The sequence below is a fragment of the Oncorhynchus mykiss genome, chromosome 15 (assembly GCF_013265735.2).
Source record: "Oncorhynchus mykiss isolate Arlee chromosome 15, USDA_OmykA_1.1, whole genome shotgun sequence".
NCBI lineage: Eukaryota > Metazoa > Chordata > Actinopteri > Salmoniformes > Salmonidae > Oncorhynchus > Oncorhynchus mykiss.
In genome coordinates this window covers 62,515,733-62,542,095 of record NC_048579.1, presented here as the reverse complement: position 1 = coordinate 62,542,095, position 26,363 = coordinate 62,515,733, and the positions used below count along the sequence as shown (strand labels likewise).

Genomic DNA, 26,363 nt, shown 5'->3' with positions numbered 1-26,363 from the left:
CAAGGGGAGCAGTTCAATTGTTGTGAAGAAGGCTTCAGGGCGCCCAAGAAAGTCCAGCAAGCGCCAGGACCGTCTCAGCTGCGGGATCGGCCAGTACAGACTTGCTCAGGAATGGCAGCAGGCAGGTGTGAGTGCATCTGCACGCACAGTGAGACGAAGACTTGAGGATGGCCTGGTGTCAAGAAGGGCAGCAAAGAAGCCACTTATATCCAGGAAATACATCAGGGACAAACTGATATTCTGCAAAAGGTACAGGGATTGGACTGCTGAGGGCTGGGTCATTTTCTCTGATGAATCCCCTTTCCGATTGTTTGGGGCATCCGGAAAAAAGCTTGTCCGGAGAAGACAAGGTGAGCACTGCCATCAGTCCTGTGTCATGCCAACAGTAAAGCATCCTGATACCATTCATGTGTGGGGTTGCTTCTCAGCCAAGGGAGTGGGCTCACTCACAATTTGCCTAAGAACACAGCCATGAATAAAGAATGGTACCAACACATCCCGAGAGCAACTTCTCCCAACCATTCAGGAACAGTTTGGTGACGAACAATGCCTTTTCCAGCATGATGAAGCACCTTGCCTGGCTCTGGGAACAAAACATCAATATTTTGGGTCCATGGCCAGGAAACTCCCCAGACCTTAATCCCATTGAGAACTTGTGGTCAATCCTCAAGAGGCGGGTGGACAAACAAAAACCCACAAATTCGGACAAACTCCAAGCATTGATTATGCAAGAATGGGCTGCCAGAAGTTAATTGACAGCATGCCAGGGCGGATTGCAGAGGTCTTGAAAAAGAAGGGTCAACACTGCAAATATTGACTCTTTGCATCAACTTGTAATTTTCAATAAAAGTCTTTGACACTTATGAAATGCTTGTAATTATACTTCAGTATTCCATAGTAACATCTGACAAAAATATCTAAAAACAATTGAGGCAGCAGACTTTGTGAAAATGTATATTTGTGTCATCCTCAAAACTTTTGGCCACGACTGTAAAATAAATGAGCTCAAAGTGGTTTTCAGTTGTTCCCAAGTACAGTAGTTTCCACGTATAAATAGAGGCATAAGTGATCTTATCCCAAAGTAATCAAGGTTTGAAATGATACTATTTTGATCTAATACTATATCTGTTTGGGATTCTTGCGGTCAATTTGCAGTGTACAAATTATTGATAACAGCGTTCTGCCCCCTGACCATCCGGGAGGATGAATGATATGTCATATCATACTGTATTAATCATCACGCTTTCGTAGTTTGGTAGAGAGGACAAATAGGGACACACAAGAAAATAATTGTGAGAGGCTGCTGTCTATTCCTCTCTCATTCTACCCTTCCTTCCTCCCCCCCCCCCCCCCCCCACCCCTCTCACCATGCTGACTTGGGCCATCTGCCGCTCCAGTTTGGAGCGAGGCATCTCCTCTAAGTAGTTGTCGTTGGAGCGCTGGCGGCGCCGTGCGTCCGCCTGCATGATGAGGTGCTGCACGTCCAATGAGCCCCCTGGGACACCCGCCGTGGTGTACGCAGCCTGGCCCGGAAGGATCTGGGGAGGGGTGTTGCAGCCACCGGGCTCCTGGGAGGATGGATGGACAGAGGGGAGAGGTTATTAAATGCTGGTGAAGTGTGCCATGTGATGCTTTTGAGACTCCATGATAGGCTGTATCTAGAAAACGAGAGGTCAAATGTCAAGACTGCCACTACTGGCTATTCCCAATGTGGGCATGCCTCAAATTAGGGCAAAATTAGGGCAAGACAATAATGGTATAATGATTCCACTACATAGTGATTGCCTTGCTTACCTCTTATCTTATTATTTTCACTAGCATACCTCTTAAAATGAAGCTACTGTGTTGAGCATGCATTCTAAGTGGTATCTAGTGGAATGCTTTTGGAACATGATAATATGCTATGCTGAATAAACCTTCAGCCACCTCTCTGTTTGCTAGCCTGGCTCTGGACAGCAGACTAGATTTGCAGTGGAGACTGCCCAGCCCCTCTGTCTGGACCGATTTGTTAAATGGAATGAAAGCAGGTGTCTGGGCCTTGAGAGGCTGCAGAGCAGCAGCCACATCCTGGCTGCCAGATCAAATTGAGTCACAGGAGGTGAAGCATTTCCCGGGCCTTTGTTAGATTAACAGTAGACCCATATGCACTGGGGAATGGAATCCAGCATCTTGTAATTAGTATCCAGTACCGGCAGGGAGAGGGGAAACTACGGTGCTATTGTGGTCCTGGCGGCATCCATTTTGTGTCTGCCGGGAGACTTGTGAAGGCTAACAACAGCAGTGGAGATATTTCCCCTAAGCTCACTGAACCTGTCTGCAGTCTCTAGGATTACTACCATCTGGGAGGGAAGAGAGAGCCCACACACACACACACACACACACACACACACACACACACACACACACACACACACACTGACCCGTAGGGAGATGGCCCGTGGGGGTTTCTGTGGAGGGTCTTGGTGAAGCCTGTCTCCCAGTGAGGCCAGGATTCTCTTCCTGTGTCCTATCAGACTGACCTTCAACACCTAGAGAGGAAGAGAGACACAGGTCAACAACCTATCAACACAACTGTTTCAACATGTATTTAACATGGAATCAATGTGAACTAAGCATGTAATAAGCCTCCACTGAAGTAAAACCCAGTTATGAGAGTGTTGGATTCAAATCCTACCTCTATTGGTAATGAGGCACTCTGGAATAATACAAAGGCCTCGATAATAACCTGACAACATCACATTTATAACAATGGTGATATGGTGACATCATATGTGACTGCCTGAGGTAAAAACACATGTTGTAATCAGAGGAGGCTGGTGGGAGGAGCTATAGGAGGACGGGCTCATCGTAATGGCTGGAATGGAATAAATGGAACGGGGTCAAACATGAGGTTTCTATATATTTCATGTGTTTGATACTGTTTCATTGATTCCATTCCAGCCACTACAATGAGCCCGTCCTCCTATAGCTCCTCCCACCAGCCTCCTCTGGTTGTAATAAGCAAAACATATGAGTGTTTCTATTAAACATTAACATATTGAAATAACCGGGCTTTCAAAGAAGGAACAATGAGTCATAATGGTAAAAACATCATTACTAGAATTATTATCACATAAAGGCACCAGCCTGGTCCACCGTTACAAGGTAATTAGGTTTGCAGTGAAACACACACACACACTTTTTAGTTTGATTTGTCCTTCCTGAAACATTCTGCAGGGGGTTTAAAGGACTGCCAAAAGACTGGTTCCAACACACTAGATTTGTGTGTGTGTGTGTGGCTCATACGATGTCTTGGCAGTAAGCTCTTCTCCCAAAAGGCAGTGGATGTAAGTGTGTGAGATGTGCATCAATGAAGGATGTGTGTGTGGATAAGAGGACAGAGGATGTAGGTGTGTGTCTCTCCAGCTAGAGAGTTGGTAATTATGGTGAGTCTGAGACCTAGCAGTGAGCCTAATGACTCTCCCTACTCTACCGCCATTACCACACACACGCACACACAAATGCGCTCGCTCACACGCACGCACACGCACAAGCACACACACACACGCATTATTGATTCCTTCCTTTTCAGCCCTCACTCACCAATTACTGGCCCGCATCTGTTACCACACACACTTAAGAGCAACCAAAAGAGAAATCTAAATAAACTCTAATGATTATTTTCCCAATCTAGAAACAAGAAGAACATGTATTTTCCTAGACAGGAAACACAGATTGCGGCTTTGATTGAATAGATACTATATTGCATCATTATGGCCACCGGGCCACATGAAAATCACCATATTTAAAGGTTAACGCTATGAAATAATCAATGGGCTTTTTTAAATAGAGGAGTGTTCGGCTAAACAAACAGGCTCTAAACATTCAGACAATTCAAAATATAAGGGAACGGTTTGATCATCGTCTAACACTGTTCTCTCTTCCAGAAAAAAATGATTCTAATTGCCAAAATTACCATGATCAAAGACGTGCATTTATATGTCATTCTGGGTTTTGATGGTTGGAGATATCATTGGCATATTTTGTGAGGCTATCGCTCTCTCTCTCTGCCTGTTACACAAACACACATAAGCAGATCCAATTATTAGCCAGCTCCATTCTCCCTCTTTCTCCTCACCTCACCTACACACACCTACACACACACACACACACACACACACACACACACACACACACACACACACACACACACACACTCACACAGTGATCTTTGTTTGACCAAAACGTATGCTATTTAGATCCTGGGGGAGTACATTACAATGTTAACTCCGAAATGGACAAGGACTGAAACATAACCTGACCAGTTACTGTTAGCTCTCTCTCTAACCCCCCCCCCCCCCCCCCCCTTCATTACGTGTGAGTTCTCTCTCCAGTACGTGTTTGTTCTCTCTACAGTACGTGTGCGTTCTCTCTCCAGAACGTGTAAGTACTCTGTACAGTATGTGTGTTCTCTCTCCAGTACGTGTGTTCTCTCTCCAGTACGTGTGTGTTCTCTCTCCAGTACGTGTGTGTTCTCTCTACAGTACGTGTGTGTTCTCTCTCCAGTACGTGTGTAGTCTCTCTACAGTCCGTATGTGTTCTCTCTACAGTCTCTCTACAGTACGTGTGTGTTCTCTCTCCAGTACGTGTGTTCTCTCTCCAGTACGTGTGCATTCTCTCTACAGTATGTGTGTTCTCTCCACACTATGTGTGTGTTCTCTCTCCAGCACGTGTGTGTTCTCTCTCCAGTACGTGTTTGTTCTCTCTACAGTATGTGTGTGTTCTCTCTACACTATGTGTGTGTTCTCTCTACAGTACATATGCGTTCTCTCTACAATCTCTCTACAGTATGTGTGTTCTCTCTACAGTACGTATGTGTTCTCTCTACAGTCTCTCTACAGTATGTGTGTGTTCTCTCTACAGTACGTGTGTTCTCTCTACAGCACGTTTGTTCTCTCTACAGTATGTACAGTATGTGTTATCTCTACAGTATATACATTATGTGTTTTCTCACTACAGTATGTGTTCTCTCTACAGTATGTACAGTATGTGTTCTCTCTACAGTATACGTTATCTCTACAGTATTACAGTGTGTGTTCTCTCTACAGTACATGTGTGTGTTCTCTCTACATTACCTGTGTGTTCTCTCTACATTACGTGTGTGTTCTCTCTACATTATGTGTGTGTTCTCTCTACATTACACGTGTGTTCTCTCTACATTACACGTGTGTTCTCTCTACATTACGCGTGTGTTCTCTCTTCAGTATGTGCGTGTTCTCTCAACATTACGTGTGTGTTCTCTCTACATTACGTGTGTGTTCTCTCTACAGTACGTGTGTGTGTTCTCTCTACATTACCTGTGTGTTCTCTCTACATTACGTGTGTGTTCTCTCTACAGTACGCGTGTGTTCTCTCCAGTACATGTGTGTTCTCTCCATAGTACGTGTGTGTTCTCTCCACATTACGTGTGTGTTCTCTCCATAGTACGTGTGTGTTCTCTCCACATTACGTGTGTGTTCTCTCTACATTACGTGTGTGTTCTCTCTACAGTACGTGTGTGTTCTCTCTACATTACGTGTGTTCTCTCTAAATTACGTGTGTGTTCTCTCCACATTACGTGTGTGTTCTCTCTACATTACGTGTGTGTTCTCTCTACATTACCTGTGTGTTCTCTCTACATTATGTGTGTGTTCTCTCTACATTACGTGTGTGTTCTCTCTACAGTACGTGTGTGTTCTCTCTACAGTACGTGTGTGTTCTCTCTACATTACGTGTGTGTTCTCTCTACAGTACGTGTGTGTTCTCTCTACAGTACGTGTGTGTTCTCTCTACAGTACATGTGTGTGTTCTCTCTACAGTACGTGTGTGTTCTCTCTACATTACGTGTGTGTTCTCTCTACAGTACGTGTGTGTTCTCTCTACAGTACGTGTGTGTTCTCTCTACAGTACATGTGTGTGTTCTCTCTACAGTACGTGTGTGTTCTCTCTACAGTACGTGTGTGTTCTCTCTACAGTACATGTGTGTGTTCTCTCTACAGTACGTGTGTGTTCTCTCCATAGTACGTGTGTGTTCTCTCCACAGTACGTGTGTGTTCTCTCTACAGTACGTGTGTGTTCTCTCTACATTACGTGTGTTCTCTCTACATTACGTGTGTGTTCTCTCTACATTACGTGTGTGTTCTCTCTACAGTACGTGTGTGTTCTCTCTACAGTACGTGTGTGTTCTCTCTACATTACGTGTGTGTTCTCTCTACAGTACGTGTGTGTTCTCTCCACAGTACGTGTGTGTTCTCTCTACAGTACGTGTGTGTTCTCTCTACATTACGTGTGTTCTCTCTACATTACGTGTGTGTTCTCTCTACATTACCTGTGTGTTCTCTCTACAGTACGTGTGTGTTCTCTCTACAGTACATGTGTGTGTTCTCTCTACAGTACGTGTGTGTTCTCTCTACAGTACGTGTGTGTTCTCTCTACAGTACATGTGTGTGTTCTCTCTACAGTACGTGTGTGTTCTCTCCATAGTACGTGTGTGTTCTCTCCACAGTACGTGTGTGTTCTCTCTACATTACGTGTGTGTTCTCTCTACATTACGTGTGTTCTCTCTACATTACCTGTGTGTTCTTTCTACAGTACGTGTGTGTTCTCTCTACATTACGTGTGTGTTCTCTCTCCAGTAAGTGTGTGTTCTCTCTCCAGTATGTGTGTGTTCTCTCTACAGTCTCTCTACATTACCTGTGTGTTCTCTCTACAGTACGTGTGTGTTCTTTCTACAGTACGTGTGTTTTCTCTCTACATTACGTGTGTGTTCTCTCTCCAGTAAGTGTGTGTTTTCTCTCCAGTACATGTGTGTTCTCTCTAAATTACCTGTGTGTTCTCTCTACAGTACGTGTGTGTTCTCTCTACAGTACGTGTGTGTTCTCTCTCCAGTACGCGTGTGTTCTCTCTACAGTACGTGTGTGTTCTCTCTCCAGTACGCGTGTGTTCTCTCTACAGTATGTGTGTGTTCTCTCTCCAGTACGTGTGTGTTCTCTCTACAGTCCGTATGTGTTCTCTCTACAGTCTCTCTACAGTATGGGTGTGTTCTCTCTACAGTACGTGTGTGTTCTCTCTACGGTATGTGTGTGTTCTCTCTACAGTATGTGTGTGTTCTCTCTACAGTCCGTATGTGTTCTCTCTACAGTCTCTCTACATTACGTGTGTGTTCTCTCTAAATTACCTGTGTGTTCTCTCTACAGTATGTGTGTGTTCTCTCTACAGTACGTGTGTGTTCTCTCTACATTACGTGTGTGTTCTCTCTACATTACGTGTGTGTTCTCTCTACAGTACGTGTGTGTTCTCTCTACATTACGTGTGTGTTCTCTCTACAGTACGTGTGTGTTCTCTCTACAGTACGTGTGTGTTCTCTCTACATTACGTGTGTGTTCTCTCTACAGTACGCATGTGTTCTCTCTACATTGCGCGTGTGTTCTCTCTACAGTATGTGTGTGTTCTCTCTCCAGTACGTGTGTGTTCTCTCTACAGTATGTGTGTGTTCTCTCTCCAGTACGTGTGTGTTCTCTCTACAGTCCGTATGTGTTCTCTCTACAGTCCCTCTACAGTATGGGTGTGTTCTCTCTACAGTACGTGTGTGTTCTCTCTACGGTATGTGTGTGTTCTCTCTACAGTATGTGTGTGTTCTCTCTACAGTCCGTATGTGTTCTCTCTACAGTCTCTCTACAGTATGTGTGTGTTCTCTCTACAGTATGTGTGTTCTCTCTACAGTATGTGTGTGTTCTCTCTCCAGTACGTGTTTGTTCTCGCTACAGTATGTGTGTTCTCTCTACCTATGTGTGTGTGTTCTCTCTACAGTATGTGTGTGTTCTCTCTACAGTCCGTATGTGTTCTGTCTACAGTCTCTCTACAGTACGTGTGTTCTCTCTACATTACATGTGTGTTCTCTCTCCAGTACGTGTGTGTTCTCTCCAGTACGTGTGTGTTCTCTCTACACTATGTGTGTGTTCTCTCTACACTATGTGTGTGTTCTCTCTACACTATGTGTGTGTTCTCTCTACACTATGTGTGTGTTCTCTCTACAGTATGTGTGTGTTCTCTCTACAGTACATATGCGTTCTCTCTACAATCTCTCTACAGTATGTGTGTTCTCTCTACAGTACGTATGTGTTCTCTCTACAGTCTCTCTACAGTATGTGTGTGTTCTCTCTACAGTACGTGTGTTCTCTCTACAGCACGTTTGTTCTCTCTACAGTATGTACAGTATGTGTTCTCTCTACAGTATATACATTATGTGTTTTCTCACTACAGTATGTGTTCTCTCTACAGTATGTACAGTATGTGTTCTCTCTACAGTATACGTTATCTCTACAGTATTACAGTATGTGTTCTCTCTACAGTATGTGTTCTCTCTACAGTGTGTGTTCTCTCTACTGTGTGTACAATATGTGTTCGCTCTACAGTGTGTGTTCACTCTACAGTATGTGTTCTCTCTACAGAATGTACAGTATGTGTTCTCTCTACAGTATGTACAGTATGTGTTCTCTTTACAGTATGTACAATGTGTTTTCTCTACAGTATGTACAGTATGTGTTCTCTCTACAGTATGTACAGTATGTGTTCTCTCTACAGTATGTACAATGTGTTCTCTCTACAGTATGTACAATATGTTCTCTCTACAGTATGTGTTCTCTCTACAGTCGGTACAATATGTATTCTCTCTACAGTATGTACAGTATGTGTTATCTCTACAGTATGTGTTCTCTATAGTATGTGTTCTCTACAGTACGTACAGTATGTGTTCTCTCTATAGCATGTGTCCTCTACAGTGTGTGTTCACTCTACAGTATGTGTTCTCTCTACATTATGTACAGTATGTGTTCTCTACAGTATGTACAGTATGTGTTCTCTACAGTATGTGTTCTCTCTACAGTATGTACAGTATGTGTTCTCTCTACAGTATGTACAGTATGTGTTCTCTCTACAGTATGTGTTCTCTATAGTATGTGTTCTCTACAGTACGTACAGTATGTGTTCTCTCTATAGTATGTGTTCTCTCTACAGTATGTGTTCTCTCTACAGTATGTGTTCTCTCTACAGTATGTCTTCTCTCTACAGTATGTGTTCTCTCTACCGTATGTACAGTGTGTATTCTCTCTACAGTATGTGTTCTCTCTACAGTATGTGTTCTCTCTACAGTATGAGTGTTCTGTCTACAGTATGAGTGTTCTCTCTACAGTATGAGTGTTCTCTCTACAGTACAGTACGGTGCCTGACTGCACCATGCCCCATTTACATTTAAATGAAATTCATTGTCTGCGTATATAGACTGAGTGACTGCTACAGTGGCTCTACCCTACACGCTCAATATACTCCTTCTTTCACTCTGCCTCTATTGCTTCCCTTCCCAACTCCATATTCAATTGCATTCAATCCAATTCAATAACCACTGCTGATATGATAAGCCAGTAGGTCACATTGCCAATGCCAAGACACAGTAGAGAGACACAAAGGGGAATATTTATGTTACACATAATCATCATAATACACAGCAAAATATCAGTCTCTCTTCTCTCTCTCACTCAATATCATTCTATCGCTCTTCCCTCCTCCTCCCCACCTCTCTCATCCCTTCTTCTGTCTATCTCTGTCTCTGATGGCAAAGTGACAACCCATTTCTCTCCCTCTCTCGCAGTGTTTTTGTTGGGACATTGCCGGAGGGATCAAGCTGGTTAACTTGCCTTGCGGTGTTGACAGTCTTCCTTTAAATGAAACGGTTTGGGACGTAGCCTCTAGTCTTTGTCTAGAGTTCGTGTGTGTGTGTGGTCTGCTCACTCTGAAGAGAGTTAGTGCCAACGTGTGTGTGTGTTTTCGCTGATCGATGGAGTAATCCCGTTAACGTTCCCGTCAGTCCAGGGGAACAGCTCTGATTACAGGCTTAACCGGGACAGATGCAGTAACAACCCTGATCCTCTAAACTCCACTGCAATGCCAGAGGAGACCACACACACCATCAGCAAACTGTGATTACAGAGACAGTCAGGAACAATAGTTCACTGTCCCCACCTCCCAGTCCTCTGAAGGGGAATGAAAATAGTTCACTGTCCCCACCTCCCAGTCCTATGGAGGGGAATGAAAATAGTTCACTGTCCCCACCTCCCAGTCCTCTGAAGGGGAATGAAAATAGTTCACTGTCCCCACCTCCCTGTCCTCTGAAGGGGAATGAAAATAGTTCACTGTCCCCACCTCCCTGTCCTATGGAGGGGAATGAAAATAGTTCACTGTCCCCACCTCCCAGTCCTCTGAAGGGGAATGAAAATAGTTCACTGTCCCCACCTCCCTGTCCTATGGAGGGGAATGAAAACAGTTCACTGTCCCCACCTCCCAGTCCTACGAAGGGGAATGAAAACAGTTCACTGTCCCCACCTCCCAGTCCTATGGAGGGGAATGAAAATAGTTCACTATCCCCACCTCCCAGTCCTATGAAGGGGAAGGAAAATAGTTCACTATTCCCACCTCCCAGTCCTATGGAGGGGAAGGAAAATAGTTCACTATCCCCACCTCCCAGTCCTATGGAGGGGAATGAAAATAGTTCACTATCCCCACCTCCCAGTCCTATGGAGGGGAATGAAAATAGTTCACTATCCCCACCTCCCAGTCCTATGGAGGGGAATGAAAACAGTTCACTGTCCCCACCTCCCAGTCCTATGGAGGGGAAGGAAAATAGTTCACTGTCCCCACCTCCCAGTCCTATGAAGGGGAATGAAAATAGTTCACTGTCCCCACCACCCAGTCCTATGAAGGGGAATGAAAATAGTTCACTATCCCCACCTCCCAGTCCTATGAAGGGGAATGAAAATAGTTCACTATCCCCACCTCCCAGTCCTATGGAGGGGAATGAAAATACACTGCTCAAAAAAACACTAAAATAACACATCCTAGATCTGAATGAATGAAATATTCTTATTAAATACTTTTTTCTTTACATAGTTGAATGTGCTGACAACAAAATCACACACAAATGATCAATGGAAATCAAATTTATCAACCCATGGAGGTCTGGATTTGGAGTCACACTCAAAATTAAAGTAGAAAACCACACTACAGGCTGATCCAACTTTGATGTAATGTCCTTAAAACAAGTCAAAATGAGGCTCAGTAGTGTGTGTGGCCACATGCCTGTATGACCTCCCTACAACACCTGGGCATGCTCCTGATGAGGTGGTGGATGGTCTCCTGAGGGATCTCCTCCCAGACCTGGACTAAAGCATCCGCCAACTCCTGGACAGTCTGTGGTGCAACGTGGCGTTGGTGGATGGAGCGAGACATGATGTCCCAGATGTGCTCAATTGGATTCAGGTCTGGGGAACGGGCGGGCCAGTCCATAGCATCAATGTCTTCCTCTTGCAGGAACTGCTGACACACTCCAGCCACATGAGGTCTAGCATTGTCTTGCATTAGGAGGAACCCAGGGCCAACCACACCAGCATATGGTCTCACAAGGGGTCTGAGGATCTCATCTCGGTACCTAATGGCAGTCAGGCTACCTCTGGCGAGCACATGGAGGCCCCCCAAAAAAATGCCACCCCACACCATGACTGACCCACCGCCAAACCGGTCATGCTGGAGGATGTTGCAGGCAGCAGAACGTTCTCACATCTGTCACATGTGCTCAGTGTGAACCTGCTTTCATCTGTGAAGAGCACAGGGCGAATTTGCCAATCTTGGTGTTCTCTGGCAAATGCCAAACGTCCTGCACGGTGTTGGGCTGTAAACACAACCCCCACCTGTGGACGCCGGGCCCTCATACCACCCTCATGGAGTCTGTTTCTGACCATTTGAGCAGACACATGCACATTTGTGGCCTGCTGGAGGTCATTTTGCAGGGCTCTGGCAGTGCTCCTCCTTGCACAAAGGCGGAGGTAGTGGTCCTGCTGCTGGGTTGTTGCCCTCCTACGGTCTCCTCCACGTCTCCTGATGTACTGGCCTGTCTCCTGGTAGCGCCTCCATGCTCTGGACACTACGCTGACAGACACAGCAAACCTTCTTGCCACAGCTCGCATTGATGTGCCATCCTGGATGAGCTGCACTACCTGAGCCACTGGTGTGGGTTGTAGACTCCGTCTCATGCTACCACTAGAGTGAAAGCACCGCCAGCATTCAAAAGTGACCAAAACATCAGCCAGGAAGCATAGGAACTGAGAAGTGGTCTGTGGTCACCACCTACAGAACCACTCCTTTATTGGGGGTGTCTTGCTAATTGCCTATAATTTCCACCTGTTGTCTATTCCATTTGCACAACAGCATGTGAAATGTATTGTCAATCAGTGATGCTTCCTAAGTGGACAGTTTGATTTCACAGAAGTGTGATTGACTTGGAGTTACATTGTGTTGTTTAAGTGTTCCCTTTCTTTTTTTGAGCAGTGTAGTTCACTGTCCCCACCTTCCAGTCCTATGAAGGGGAAGGACAATAGTTCACTGTCCCCACCTCCCAGTCCTATGAAGGGGAATGAAAACAGTTCACTGTCCCCACCTCCCAGTCCTATGAAGGGGAATGAAAACAGTTCACTGTCCCCACCTCCCAGTCCTATGGAGGGGAATGAAAATAGTTCACTGTCCCCACCTCCCAGTCCTATGAAGGGGAATGAAAATAGTTCACTGTCCCCACCTCCCAGTCCTATGAAGGGGAATGAAAACAGTTCACTGTCCCCACCTCCCAGTCCTATGGAGGGGAATGAAAATAGTTCACTGTCCCCACCTCCCAGTCCTATGGAGGGGAATGAAAATAGTTCACTGTCCCCACCTCCCAGTCCTATGAAGGGGAATGAAAACAGTTCACTGTCCCCACCTCCCAGTCCTATGAAGGGGAATGAAAACAGTTCACTGTCCCCACCTCCCAGTCCTCTGAAGGGGAAGGAAAATAGTTCACTGTCCCCACCTCCCAGTCCTATGAAGGGGAATGAAAACAGTTCACTGTCCCCACCTCCCAGTCCTATGGAGGGGAATGAAAATAGTTCACTGTCCCCACCTCCCAGTCCTATGAAGGGGAATGAAAATAGTTCACTGTCCCCACCTCCCAGTCCTATGAAGGGGAATGAAAACAGTTCACTGTCCCCACCTCCCAGTCCTATGGAGGGGAATGAAAATAGTTCACTGTCCCCACCTCCCAGTCCTATGGAGGGGAATGAAAATAGTTCACTGTCCCCACCTCCCAGTCCTATGAAGGGGAATGAAAACAGTTCACTGTCCCCACCTCCCAGTCCTATGGAGGGGAATGAAAATAGTTCACTGTCCCCACCTCCCAGTCCTATGAAGGGGAATGAAAACAGTTCACTGTCCCCACCTCCCAGTCCTATGGAGGGGAATGAAAATAGGTCACTGTCCCCACCTCCCAGTCCTATGGAGGGGAATGAAAACAGTTCACTGTCCCCACCTCCCAGTCCTATGGAGGGGAATGAAAATAGTTCACTGTCCCCACCTCCCAGTCCTATGGAGGGGAATGAAAATAGTTCACTGTCCCCACCTCCCAGTCCTATGAAGGGGAATGAAAATAGTTCACTGTCTCCACCTCCTAGTCCTATGGAGGGGAATGAAAATAGTTCACTGTCCCCACCTCCCAGTCCTATGAAGGGGAATGAAAATAGTTCACTGTCTCCACCTCCCAGTCCTATGGAGGGGAATGAAAATAGTTCACTGTCCCCACCTCCCAGTCCTATGGAGGGGAATGAAAATAGTTCACTGTCTCCACCTCCCAGTCCTATGGAGGGGAATGAAAATAGTTCACTGTCCCCACCTCCCAGTCCTATGGAGGGGAATGAAAATAGTTCACTGTCCCCACCTCCCAGTCCTATGGAGGGGAATGAAAATAGTTCACTGTCCCCACCTCCCAGTCCTATGGAGGGGAATGAAAATAGTTCACTGTCTCCACCTCCTAGTCCTATGGAGGGGAATGAAAATAGTTCACTGTCTCCACCTCCTAGTCCTATGGAGGGGAATGAAAATAGTTCACTGTCTCCACCTCCCAGTCCTATGGAGGGGAATGAAAATAGTTCACTGTCCCCACCTCCCAGTCCTATGGAGGGGAATGAAAATAGTTCACTGTCTCCACCTCCTAGTCCTATGGAGGGGAATGAAAATAGTTCACTGTCTCCACCTCCTAGTCCTATGGAGGGGAATGAAAATAGTTCACTGTCTCCACCTCCTAGTCCTATGGAGGGGAATGAAAATAGTTCACTGTCTCCACCTCCTAGTCCTATGGAGGGGAATGAAAATAGTTCACTGTCCCCACCACCCAGTCCTATGGAGGGGAATGAAAATAGTTCACTGTCTCCACCTCCTAGTCCTATGGAGGGGAATGAAAATAGTTCACTGTCCCCACCACCCAGTCCTATGGAGGGGAATGAAAATAGTTCACTGTCCCCACCTCCTAGTCCTATGGAGGGGAATGAAAATAGTTCACTGTCCCCACCTCCCAGTCCTATGGAGGGGAATGAAAACAGTTCACTGTCCCCACCTCCTAGTCCTATGGAGGGGAATGAAAATAGTTCACTGTCCCCACCTCCTAGTCCTATGGAGGGGAATGAAAATAGTTCACTGTCCCCACCTCCTAGTCCTATGGAGGGGAATGAAAATAGTTCACTGTCTCCACCTCCTAGTCCTATGGAGGGGAATGAAAATAGTTCACTGTCCCCACCTCCCAGTCCTATGGAGGGGAATGAAAACAGTTCACTGTCCCCACCTCCCAGTCCTCTGAAGGGGAAGGAAAATAGTTCACTGTCTCCACCTCCCAGTCCTATGGAGGGGAAGGAAAATAGTTCACTGTCTCCACCTCCCAGTCCTATGAAGGGGAATGAAAACAGTTCACTGTCCCCACCTCCCAGTCCTATGAAGGGGAATGAAAATAGTTCACTGTCCCCACCTCCCAGTCCTATGGAGGGGAATGAAAATAGTTCACTGTCCCCACCTCCCAGTCCTATGAAGGGGAAGGAAAATAGTGGTTATACAATAACTATATTCAGACACTGTTGAAGGACTTTATAATAGAATAAACATGTTTCAGAACGGAAGCCTTGACTGTGCCACACCAGTAAGACTCTCATGCCAAAACATGTTGCTTTACGACCATAACGACTCAAACAGATACGCACTGTGAACTGTTGGACAAACAAGGATACGGTTGGCTGCAACTGACCACTGGTTAATCACTGGACCTTAACAAGGACCTTCCCTCATTTAGGATCCTGTCACAAAGGGATGCCTTCTCTGACCAATGGGAGAGCTAGGTTGACAGGCCGGCTCATTTGAGCAGATAAAAGGAGGGAGAAACTTTAGCCGAATCACTGTCTGTGCTCACAATACCGTTCTAGTTTTAATGATGAGAGAACAAGACCAACTCTTCCTCGTTTATCCATCTCTCGCTGTCCCTCTATATATTTCTCTCCAGTTCCCACTGTGTATGCAGTTCTCTCTTCCTTCTCTCTTTCTGTCCCTCGCACTCTTTCCTACTGTCCCCTCTCTTTCTATCTACCTCTCTTTCCATCCCTCCCCCTTCTCTCTTATTCTACCCCTCCCTCCTATCTATCTATCAAACTGATAAGACTAATTGCCTGGTGAGAGAGCTCGGCCCCCTGGTGTGATTGCTCTGATGGACCTAGCAACCAAAAGCGTTCACTTTGCGGTTGAAAATTAGGCTATAGGGCCTAAAAGCTCTTATTCCACTCCATCGACCGCAACCACGTTCAGACATCGTGACCGTGTCTCTATTGGTTTGTGTCCGTGTTTGTACGCGCTCGCGTGTGTACACGTTTTTGTGTGAGTGTACGTGCGTCACGACCCCAAGCCATCGACAAGACCTTTTGATCCTTTCCAGGTCAATTCTTTCATGGACTCTGGATTGGTTGAGCTCAAGGACATTGCCTTGGCTACATTGGATGAAAGCATGTCTGGTGAACTCCAGTCACTGTCACTAAGGATCTAAGACAGACTGAATCCTAAATGGCACCCTATTCCCTATGTAGTGCAATACTTTTGACCAGAATCCTATGGGCCTGGTCAAAAGTAGTACACAGACTGGGTCTAAATTGGTCTGGTGTTAGTAGTAAGATGAAAAGGAAGGGAACAGGAAGGGATTGTGACTGTATAGGCCTAGCCTGGTCAAACTGGACTAAACATTACGCCCCCTGTTGTTTCATAACATTCAGTATAGTTTAACCAGGCTAGCACTGCCCATGACAGCCTAGTTAAGTTTGCATGAGCAGGCAGGCATTGACTTATGGCACAGAGAAAGGCCTTAGAACAAAATACAAATCCCATTGAGACAATGTATTTATGTGTGTACATGGACAGGTGTGGGCATGTTGTGGTGTGTTGTTTCTGTTGGTTTGTGTTTATAAATAAAAACGTATCAAGGGAGAGATAATGTCCCCATAGAACACAGAGACCCTATCCTTCACTTAAAGCTACAGTCTGTGATTCGGCCTCAGCTGTGTACCAAAACAAGTACTGGGACCTTGTTTTTGTTGTTTTTTCAAATCGCAGACTGTAGCTTTAAACAATGCAGCGTAGTGTGAGCAGGTTGAATACACTGTTTCTATTACTGTACCTTCAACAAGTCATGTCTACTGTATAATAATGTGCGGTTCTGGTGTGTGTGTGTGTGTTAGTCCTCCTTTATCTGCCTCCCACCCCCCTCTCCCTCCCACCCCCCTCTCCCTGTCGTTGGCTTCGTTGGAATTACAGGTTTTCCTAAAGGCCCTTCTGTTGTCTATCCTGATTGGAATTGATTTGGCTGGAATATCTATTGCTACAAGACTGTTGCAGTGCAGGCTTTAGTCTACACACACACACACAAACACAAATACAGACACAGTCCCAACGGTCATCACTATCACCGTGGAGACCAAGCCTCTGCCCTCACTCTCTCTTCCTGATCCATTTTTAACCAGCGCCTTTCCTCCTCATCGCCGGGGACAACTGGAGGGAAACCAGAGACCACCGGTTGCCTGGCAACCACAGTAAAGACAGTAAAGACAAAGCCAATGCGATGGCTGAGATAGGTGGGCTTTGCGTCCTCAAACTGATCATCAATCTATACAGTGTATGTGTTTTTCAGGATGTACGTTTATAAGGATTCAATGTCTCTTTGTTGTAGAACAATAACAAACAGATCTAAAAATCAACAATATATGGATTCAATCCACAGGAAATAGTCTATTCCGGGGGACCAATGGGGAAGCTTGTTTTGTTCACCGGCAGCCTGAAGAGCCAATAGGAGTTTTATTAAACTACCTTCGCCATGGATACATCTCCATTAATAGATAGTGTCAAATGGGACTGGGAGCATTGGCTCAGTGTGTGTGTGTGTTCCGGTTGTGTCTGAGAGACAGAAATAGTGCCAAATGGAGGAAAAATACGACAAATGCTGGACGACACACACACACACACACACACACACACACACACACACAGCTCATGAATACATGGGCAGGCTGAGTAGATGTAATAACCAATAAGAAGCTGGTCTGAAAGGAGGAGAGGAAACAGACTGATATTTTTCTGGGTTATCGTTTACATTGGGTACTTCAAAGCCTCTGATGAATCCGATAGGATTTGACACAGCCAAGAAGAGTCTCTATGTATCCCAAATGGCACCCTATTTCCTTTGTAGTACACTTCTTTTGCACAATATATGGGATAGGTTGCCATTTGGGACAGAGACTCTCTATAGGTCTCAGTGAACCAATCACTACACAGTTGTACTGCTGTTACTATTTCTCTATAGGTCTCAGTGAACCAATCACTACACAGTTGTAATGCTGTTACTATTTCTCTATAGGTCTCAGTGAACCAATCACTACACAGTTGTACTGCTGTTACTATTTCTCTATAGGTCTCAGTGAACCAATCATTACACAGTTGTACTGCTGTTACTATTTCTCTATAGGTCTCAGTGAACCAATCACTACACAGTTGTACTGCTGTTACTATTTCTCTATAGGTCTCAGTGAACCAATCACTACACAGTTGTAATGCTGTTACTATTTCTCTATAGGTCTCAGTGAACCAATCACTACACAGTTGTACTGCTGTTACTATTTCTCTATAGGTCTCAGTGAACCAATCACTACACAGTTGTAATGCTGTTACTATTTCTCTATAGGTCTCAGTGAACCAATCACTACACAGTTGTACTGCTGTTACTATTTCTCTTCCTGTGTTCTTCCCCACCAGAGGATGTGTCAGATCTGGGTTCTGCTGTGATTATATAATGGTAAACGCAGCATGTGTGAGGAGTGGAAAGGACAAAAGGGATCTGTTATGCACACATACAAACAAGTGCAAACATGGACACATGCATGTATACACACACACACACACACACACACACAAATGCACGCACATACACACACAAGCATACACACACACACTAGCCTTGATCTACCAATGACACTTCAATGGACTGTAAAAAAATCCTTAAACACATGTTGCTCAAAATGTCACCATTGAATACTACTTGGTTGGCTAGAGGGACACAGTTCAGTTGGCTGAGGTGACAATCACAAAAGACACCCTATTGCTTCCTATAGTGTGGTACAGTTGATCAGAACAGGCTCTGGTCAAAATGATTGCCCTATAGGGAATAGGATGTCAAAGTAGTGCACTATATAGGGAATAGGGTGTCTAAGTAGTGCACTATATAGGGAATAGGGTGTCAAAGTAGTGCACTATATAGGGAATAGGATGTCAAAGTAGTGCACTATATAGGGAATAGGGTGTCAAAGCAGGGCCCTATATAGGGAATAGGGTGTCAAAGTAGTGCACTACATAGGGAATAGGGTGTCAAAGTAGTTCACTATATAGGGAATAGGGTGTCAAAGTTGAGCCCTATATAGGTAGTAGACTGTGGTTTGAGAAGTAATGAATAAGTAGGACTAATAAGTCCCTTAAGGTTGACTGAAGTGTAAAATTATTTATGGTCGTCAATTAAGTGGAATATTGTACGTGTCACAACCCCTATGTGAGGTGATGATTTGATTGGCCAGGTGGTCAGGTGGGGCAGGGTGAGCAGCATGATGGCTGAGTATGATTGGTCACCTGGTGTCATTGTAAAACAAGGGCAGGTGGTAGGATTTGCCTCTACCCCTTCACTCTGTTTGCTCAACAGCTGTTGTGGAAAACATGTCTGCTGTCTTGCTGCAACCTCCCTCCTTCTCTCACCCCACTCTCTCCCTATTTCTTTTGTTCTGTTTCTCTCTAATTCCCTCCTTCTCTCACCCCACTCTCTCCCTATTTCTTTTGTTCTGTTTCTCTCTAATTCCCTCCTTCTCTCACCCCACTCTCTCCCTATTTCTTTTGTTCTGTTTCTCTCTCTCTAATTCCCTCCTTCTCTCAATCCACTCTCCCTATTTCGTTTGTTCCGTTTCTCTCTCTCTAATTCCCTCCTTCTCTCACCCCACTCTCTCCCTATTTCGTTTGTTCTGTTTCTCTCTCTCTAATTCCCTTCTCTCAATCCACTCTCTCCCTATTTCTTTTGTTCCGTTTCTCTCTCTCTAATTCCCTCCTTCTCTCACCCCACTCTCTCCCTATTTCGTTTGTTCTGTTTCTCTCTCTCTAATTCCCTCCTTCTCTCACCCCACTCTCTCCCTATTTCGTTCATTCTGTTTCTACCTCTCTAATTCCCTCCTTCTCTCACCACACTCTCTCCCTATTTCGTTCATTCTGTTTCTACCTCTCTAATTCCCTTCTCTCACCCCACTCTCTCCCTATTTCGTTCATTCTGTTTCTACCTCTCTAATTCCCTTCTCTCACCCCACTCTCTCCCTATTTCGTTCATTCTGTTTCTACCTCTCTAATTCCCTTCTCTCACCCCACTCTCTCCCTATTTCGTTCATTCTGTTTCTACCTCTCTAATTCCCTTCTCTCACCCCACTCTCTCCCTATTTCGTTCATTCTGTTTCTACCTCTCTAATTCCCTTCTCTCACCCCACTCTCTCCCTATTTCGTTCATTCTGTTTCTACCTCTCTAATTCCCTGCTTTCTCAACCCCAACCCTTTCTCTCTTCTCTGCCACTTTTCTTTCTCCCTTCATCTCCCTCGCTCATTCTTACCTCTCTATCTCTCCCCTACACTCCTCTCTATGTGGTGAGATTAGTCACCAATGCGTTACAGATCTAGGGTTCTAAGTCCCCAATAGCAGCTGTGCAATAATCCCGTCAACCACCATCACTATACTAACCTACCCATGTAAGCTACCTACACACCACCTACCACCCCCATGTAATGTAATAGTTGGGCTGCATTCCATTCCCTCCAGGCCTTAGTGTGCAATTCTCTTACAGCATACCTGTACATGTCCTAACTTAGAGAGTGGGAGTACTGAAAAATAATGGAGAGGAACAGAGATTGAAATCATCTAAGTTGATGAGCAAGTACATTAACATCTGTTCTAAATGTGATGAACAGACAGAGACAGAACCAGGGCTGAAGTCCCAACAGGAGATCTGTGAGGTCCATCTACACCAAGCCCTCAGGGACTGTTACCCAGCCTGCCCTGGGATGTGTGTGTTGGCCTACTGTATATGTCTAGAAATGTGTGTCTTCATGTCTAAATGGTTGTGTGTGTATGTATGTGAGTGACTGTGTTCCCACTAAACTCACTAACACTATGAACCCCTCTACACACACACACACACACACACACACACACACACACACACACACACACACACACACACACTTCTACACTACTTTCACCACCGCTGCACAGCCACAAATTTCCCAGCCCAGGACAGCAAAACTCAGATCTCTCTTTTATGCAACTGTGTACAGTGCATCTCCAAAACACACACAGATTAAAACAAATACAGAAATACGGGCAGGTATTTCAAACACACAGAATAGCCACGAGTCAGCAGGATTGATTGAACAGCACAGAAGCGTTTCATACGCTCCCATCCCCTCGGGCCACTGCACCCCATAGAACACACAACCTCTAGAGAAGAGAGAAAGAGAAAGAGAGAGAGGGAGAGCGAGAGAGAGAAAGAGCCATACTACAAAAAAACGCAGAGAAAGAGGTAGCAGCACCGAACAATAAAATTGATAACATTCCTTCCCCTTCTGTCTCCTCTCTTTCTCTGTACAGTATATCTCCATCCCCTCTCACTCCTTCCCCTTCTGTCTCCTCTCTTTCTCTGTACAGTATATCTTCATCCCCTCTCACTCCTTCCCCTTCTGTCTCCTCTCTTTCTCTGTACAGTATATCTCCATCCCCTCTCACTCCTTCCCCTTCTGTCTGCTCTCTTTCTCTGTACAGTATATCTCCATCCCCTCTCACTCCTTCCCCTTCTGTCTCCTCTCTTTCTCTGTACAGTATATCTCCATCCCCCCTCACTCCTTCCCCTTCTGTCTCCTCTCTTTCTCTGTACAGTATATCTCCATCCCCTCTCACTCCTTCCCCTTCTGTCTCCTCTCTTTCTCTGTACAGTATATCTCCATCCCCTCTCACTCCTTCCCCTTCTGTCTCCTCTCTTTCTCTGTACAGTATATCTCCATCCCCTCTCACTCCTTCCCCTTCTGTCTCCTCTCTTTCTCTGTACAGTATATATATATCCCCTCTCACTCCTTCCCCTTCTGTCTCCTCTCTTTCTCTGTACAGTATATCTCCATCCCCTCTCACTCCTTCTCCTTCTCTGTCCCTCTAATCATTCTTGCCTCTTCTTATTCCCTGTAGACTTACCTTTCTTCCGAAGGGGGTATTCTGTACGAAAGGTCTTGGAGAGAGGAACACGCAATTCCAGCAGCTCTTCTCTGTCTTCCCCCAGAGCTGTGTGCTCCCCCTCTGCTTCTCAGAGAGACAGACTAATACATGTAGCTCCTTTTAGCTGTGAGTCACAATCCAGTCCAGCAGTAAATAGCAGAGAAGAGGAGGAGTGTGCCCTCTCTCTCTCCCTACGCTTTGTCTCCTATCTCCTCTCTGTAAACTCCCCCTTCTCGCTCTCCTCTTTCTTTTCCCTCCTCTCTTTCCCTCTCTCTCTCTCCCTCCCGTTCTCCAGATTCCAGAGGTTTTCCACCGTTCTGCCACTCCTCCTTCCTCCTCAGCTGCGGCAGAGAGACTGTCTCTCCCACATCTCTTCCTGAAACCCCCGCTCTACGCTGCTCGCTCTTTCTCTCTCTCCACCTCGTTACTATGGAGACGCGGGGCCCATCCAGAGATGGGCTCATGCACACTGGCTGTCGGTGTAGGTGAGTGAGTGAGTGTATATGTGCCTAAATGCATGTGTATATGTCCACGCATACCAGTAATGCAGAGCTCCTGTGTATCCCTGCATATCTCTCTACCACTCTCCAATGAGCTAAGTCACCCATTATAATCCGACACCACACTACAGCCTAGAATAGAATAACATGACGCTAACGGAGCTAACAGAGCTAACGGGGCTAAAAGAGCTAACGGAGCTAACAGAGCTAAAGGAGCTAACGGAGCACAGCTGACTGAAGCTCTCCCTCTCTCCCTCCTTCAGGTTCTCTGACTCCTTTGGGGTTTTCCACAGAATATCATCATCATTGTAAAGAGTTACATAATGTTTGGGTACAGTACCCATATGTTGAAACTTGAATTAAACACACACATGCACACACAGCGATGAGACTTGACAACAGGTGTGTATGCTATACTGACTGTGTGTGTACATAATACATGAAACCTAAGCCATCTAGCTTGGCTTTGCGTCATCCCATTCCTAACTATAAGTATCATTCATGTGATACTATGTTTAAGGGATAATGCCTTTCGAAGCCGGTGTTCGGAGGATATATTGGCACAAGTGTTGTAAGGCTTAAGACGAAGTATAGGGCCGGCAAACCATGCCAATATATCCCCCAAACACCGGCTTCCAGGGCATTATAACTTTTATACAACGGGTTACCAACATATTCAAATAACGATTGACATATTTTCATAAAAAACGTTATTTTGATGAATTTACTCATTTTCATCTTTTCAGGAGATATAGTCACGACACAAATCTAGGGTTGCTACCCAAGCCGGCTGGTCGTTCGTTCTATCGGTTCGGTTGCCAGAGACGCGACCCAGTCGTTCAGTCTTTTTGTTCTGTATCTATGGACGTGACCCAGTCGTTCGTTCTGAATGTTCCAGAGCCATACTGGCTGGCAACGTTCGTATCCCTTGCTTGTTAGCTAGCTAACTACGGCTAAATTACAGTCACGTCAAACAGTGCAGCCAGAATAACAACAGTAGCTGCATTTGTGTTTGTTTGAGCTGTTTTCTAGTGACATTTACTTGGATACATCCATAACAATGAGCTAATGATGCACGATTTCTACTGGCATAGAACATGTGCTCTCTCCTCAGGACATTGTTGTTCAGAGGAGCTAGCCAACAACACAGCTAATACAATCACTTCAAACTGAAGCTGGAAAGACTGCAAACTAGCTACATTTAATTTAGTTGTTTCCTACAGACATTTCTTTATATATATATAGAGAGAGAGAGAGTGAGTAATAGAGTGAGTAATAGTGTCAAATATCTCTCTCTCTCTATATATATATATATATATATATATATATATATATATATATATATATATATAGAGAGAGAGAGAGAGAGGGAGAGCGAGAGAGAGAGAGAAAAAGGATGCCAGCTGATTCATGATTTTGACTGGCTGAGAAAAGCTGTCTGCCTGTCTGTCTCGTCCCGACATGTTAATTTACTATGAGATAGGTGGATATCAGATTTCAATACTGAAACAATGTCGGAGAGACAGACAGCAAGGTTTATACAAATCTTTGCTATTGAAAACTAAATGTTATTCTAAAAGAAATGTGAGATAATGTCTAGATGCTTTTTATAGTGGAGATCAAGTTTATAAATTGCCTGGCTGGGCTGATGAGACAGTGGATTGCGCAGTAAATAGGCATTTTAACATCATAGATTTAGCCAGTGGTAACTTGTGGAATACACTGGCTAGAATGCGGTTTTAACCAATCAGGATTAGAAGCACCCGTTGTATAATTTACAATAGTACAAAACTGTCAGGGTCAGAACATGAAGTTACAGCATCTCTCACTACACCTCCTACTCTATTCTACCATAAAGGGGTGTTGTGAATCCAAAGAGGAATTAACAAGCAACGGTCAGAGAATGCAACATAGTAGCACATGCAGCACTGTACAGTCCTCAGGCAAAACCACCCACACACCAATGAACATCAAGTACTAACATTACCTACCCCTCTATCAAGATAACCTACAAGCAGTACGCATTTAACACACATAAACATGTACACACACACACACACCAATGAACATCAAGTACTAACATTACCTACCCCTCTATCAAGATAACCTACAAGCAGTACGCATTCAACACACATAAACATGTACACACACACACACACACACACACACACACACACACACACACACACACACGTGCAGTACAAATATGAACCACACACGCACGCACACACACCCTCCTACATATAATCATCCTAACACAAAACATGCATTAAGATTCAATTATTTGCAGCTTAGAAGTGCGTCCAACTGACCAGCAGTGTGTGTGCTGTGGCTAATGAAGGCAGAAACCATCTGGTGGTGTGATGGGAAACAATCTGTGTATCTGGAGAGGTGACAGAGAAGGTGACACACACACACACACACACACCCACACACACACTGTGCATTTGGACAGGTGACAGAGAAGGTATGAAATGCACAAACAAAGGGACACATCTGATTTAAAATCCTCCATCCTCCATTCACATATATAGTCTCTATGGTAACTACTAGCTGAGGCGTCATGGCAACAGGGCAGAGCTGGGATAAAAAGGCTAAACTATTATTTCTGGCTTGATGACTTATTGACCACCCACCATTATTGTGTTCAAGACTGGATATTAGCCAAGCAGAATGGGGAACAGTGTGTGTGTGTGTTTACGGGATGTCTTATTGCAGTGAGGAATGCAGAGAGACTTGTCCAGCCCTGTGGGAGTATAACATACACACACACACACTAAGAACACGACACTGAGCACCCTACAGCACTAACCCAGAAACACGCCCTCACATGCAAGGAATGAGCATGAAGCAATACACAGCCACCTAAAATCACTGACCTGTTAGCCCAGGTAGACAACACTAGTTATCACTAGTAGTCCCATTTAACAGAAATAACCTCTACTTTCAACGAGATTTCACAGCTTTTACTCACTAACACACGCACACACACAATCACACACTCACCAAACCGTGTTCTCTGTCTGAGACGGTGTTCATTTCGTCAAAAAAGATTGTGACTAAAATATTCGTCAAACACCTATTTTTCAGTGGCAATTGACAAGACTAGAACTGACTAAATAGACCCAGAACAAAAACTATAACTAAACTTAAAATGATTTTTCATTTTAGTTGACTAAATCATAACGAGACAAAATTATCTCTGTGACAAAAATCTGAGATTGAGAGCTTTTCAATCATTTGTTAAAGCTACACCTTGTTCAGTCATGTTACCTCATTAACTAGCTATAGCTAACAACCTGGGGCGCGTTCAGCAGGACGCAAAGTTTTGGAACGTTCAGATGGAAATATGTTATATAAAACAAACATGCCTCTCTGACATGTTGAATAAGGAACAACGGCGGCTCTTTTCATGGTGTTTCTATCTGCAACCTTCAGGAACGTTTTTAAAACTGAACGTGGCGCTGGTAACATTACCAATAGCCTGTTATGCAAACATTTGGTGAGAAAAGAAAAGGGATAGCAAACAAAATGACTAAGACTAAATCTAACAAACAGTGCCAAAATGAACACTGGTCTGAGAGGGTCAGGAAAACCACTGAGTCTCATATTAAGAGGAAGAGGTCCTGGGGGGAAATAACAACCTCAACTTCTCTACCACTTTAACTCGCTAGAAAGCTTTCCAATCACGTTGAATTTCCTAATTACTCCATTCTGCGCTCTTAGCCTTCGCCTCCTCTAGGTGTCTTAATGGAGTGGTGCCACTCTCTGTCTGCCTGACAACAGGGAGGAAGGTGGAAATGAAAGGCTGTGGCACCATCTTGTGCATGGTTATGTTACTGCAGCTGTCTCTCCAACATCAATCCATGTCATAGTCATCATAGCAATAATACAAACTCTACATGTCTGTCATTCATCATTCATTTTACGTTGCATTTACAGTTTAGGCATTTAGCAATAAGTGCCTTGCTCAAGGGCACATGGCCAAATGTTTAACCTAGTCAGCTCAGGGATTCAAACCAGCGACCTTTCGGTTACTGGCCAAACGCTCTTAACCGCGAGGCTACCTGCCTATTCCACTTGGAATGAGTCTGCATTCTTACCAATCCCATGTCTAGGATGTAAGCAGCTTTAAAAGG

At 44.9% G+C, this 26,363-nt stretch overlaps 1 protein-coding gene across 5 annotated transcripts in view; it reads right to left on the bottom strand.

Moving 5' to 3' along the window:
* Window positions 1-26,363, bottom strand: part of LOC110490567 (ankyrin repeat and sterile alpha motif domain-containing protein 1B) — a 358,461-nt gene that overhangs the window by 47,637 nt on the left and 284,461 nt on the right. For all 5 annotated transcript variants that reach the window (XM_036944931.1, XM_036944932.1, XM_036944930.1 and 2 more), the window contains 2 exons: window positions 2,421-2,528; window positions 1,368-1,568 (listed from right to left, as the gene is read on the bottom strand). In XM_036944931.1, coding sequence (XP_036800826.1) covers window positions 1,368-1,568; window positions 2,421-2,528 — 309 coding nt within the window. The remainder of the gene's footprint in view (window positions 1-1,367; window positions 1,569-2,420; window positions 2,529-26,363) is intronic.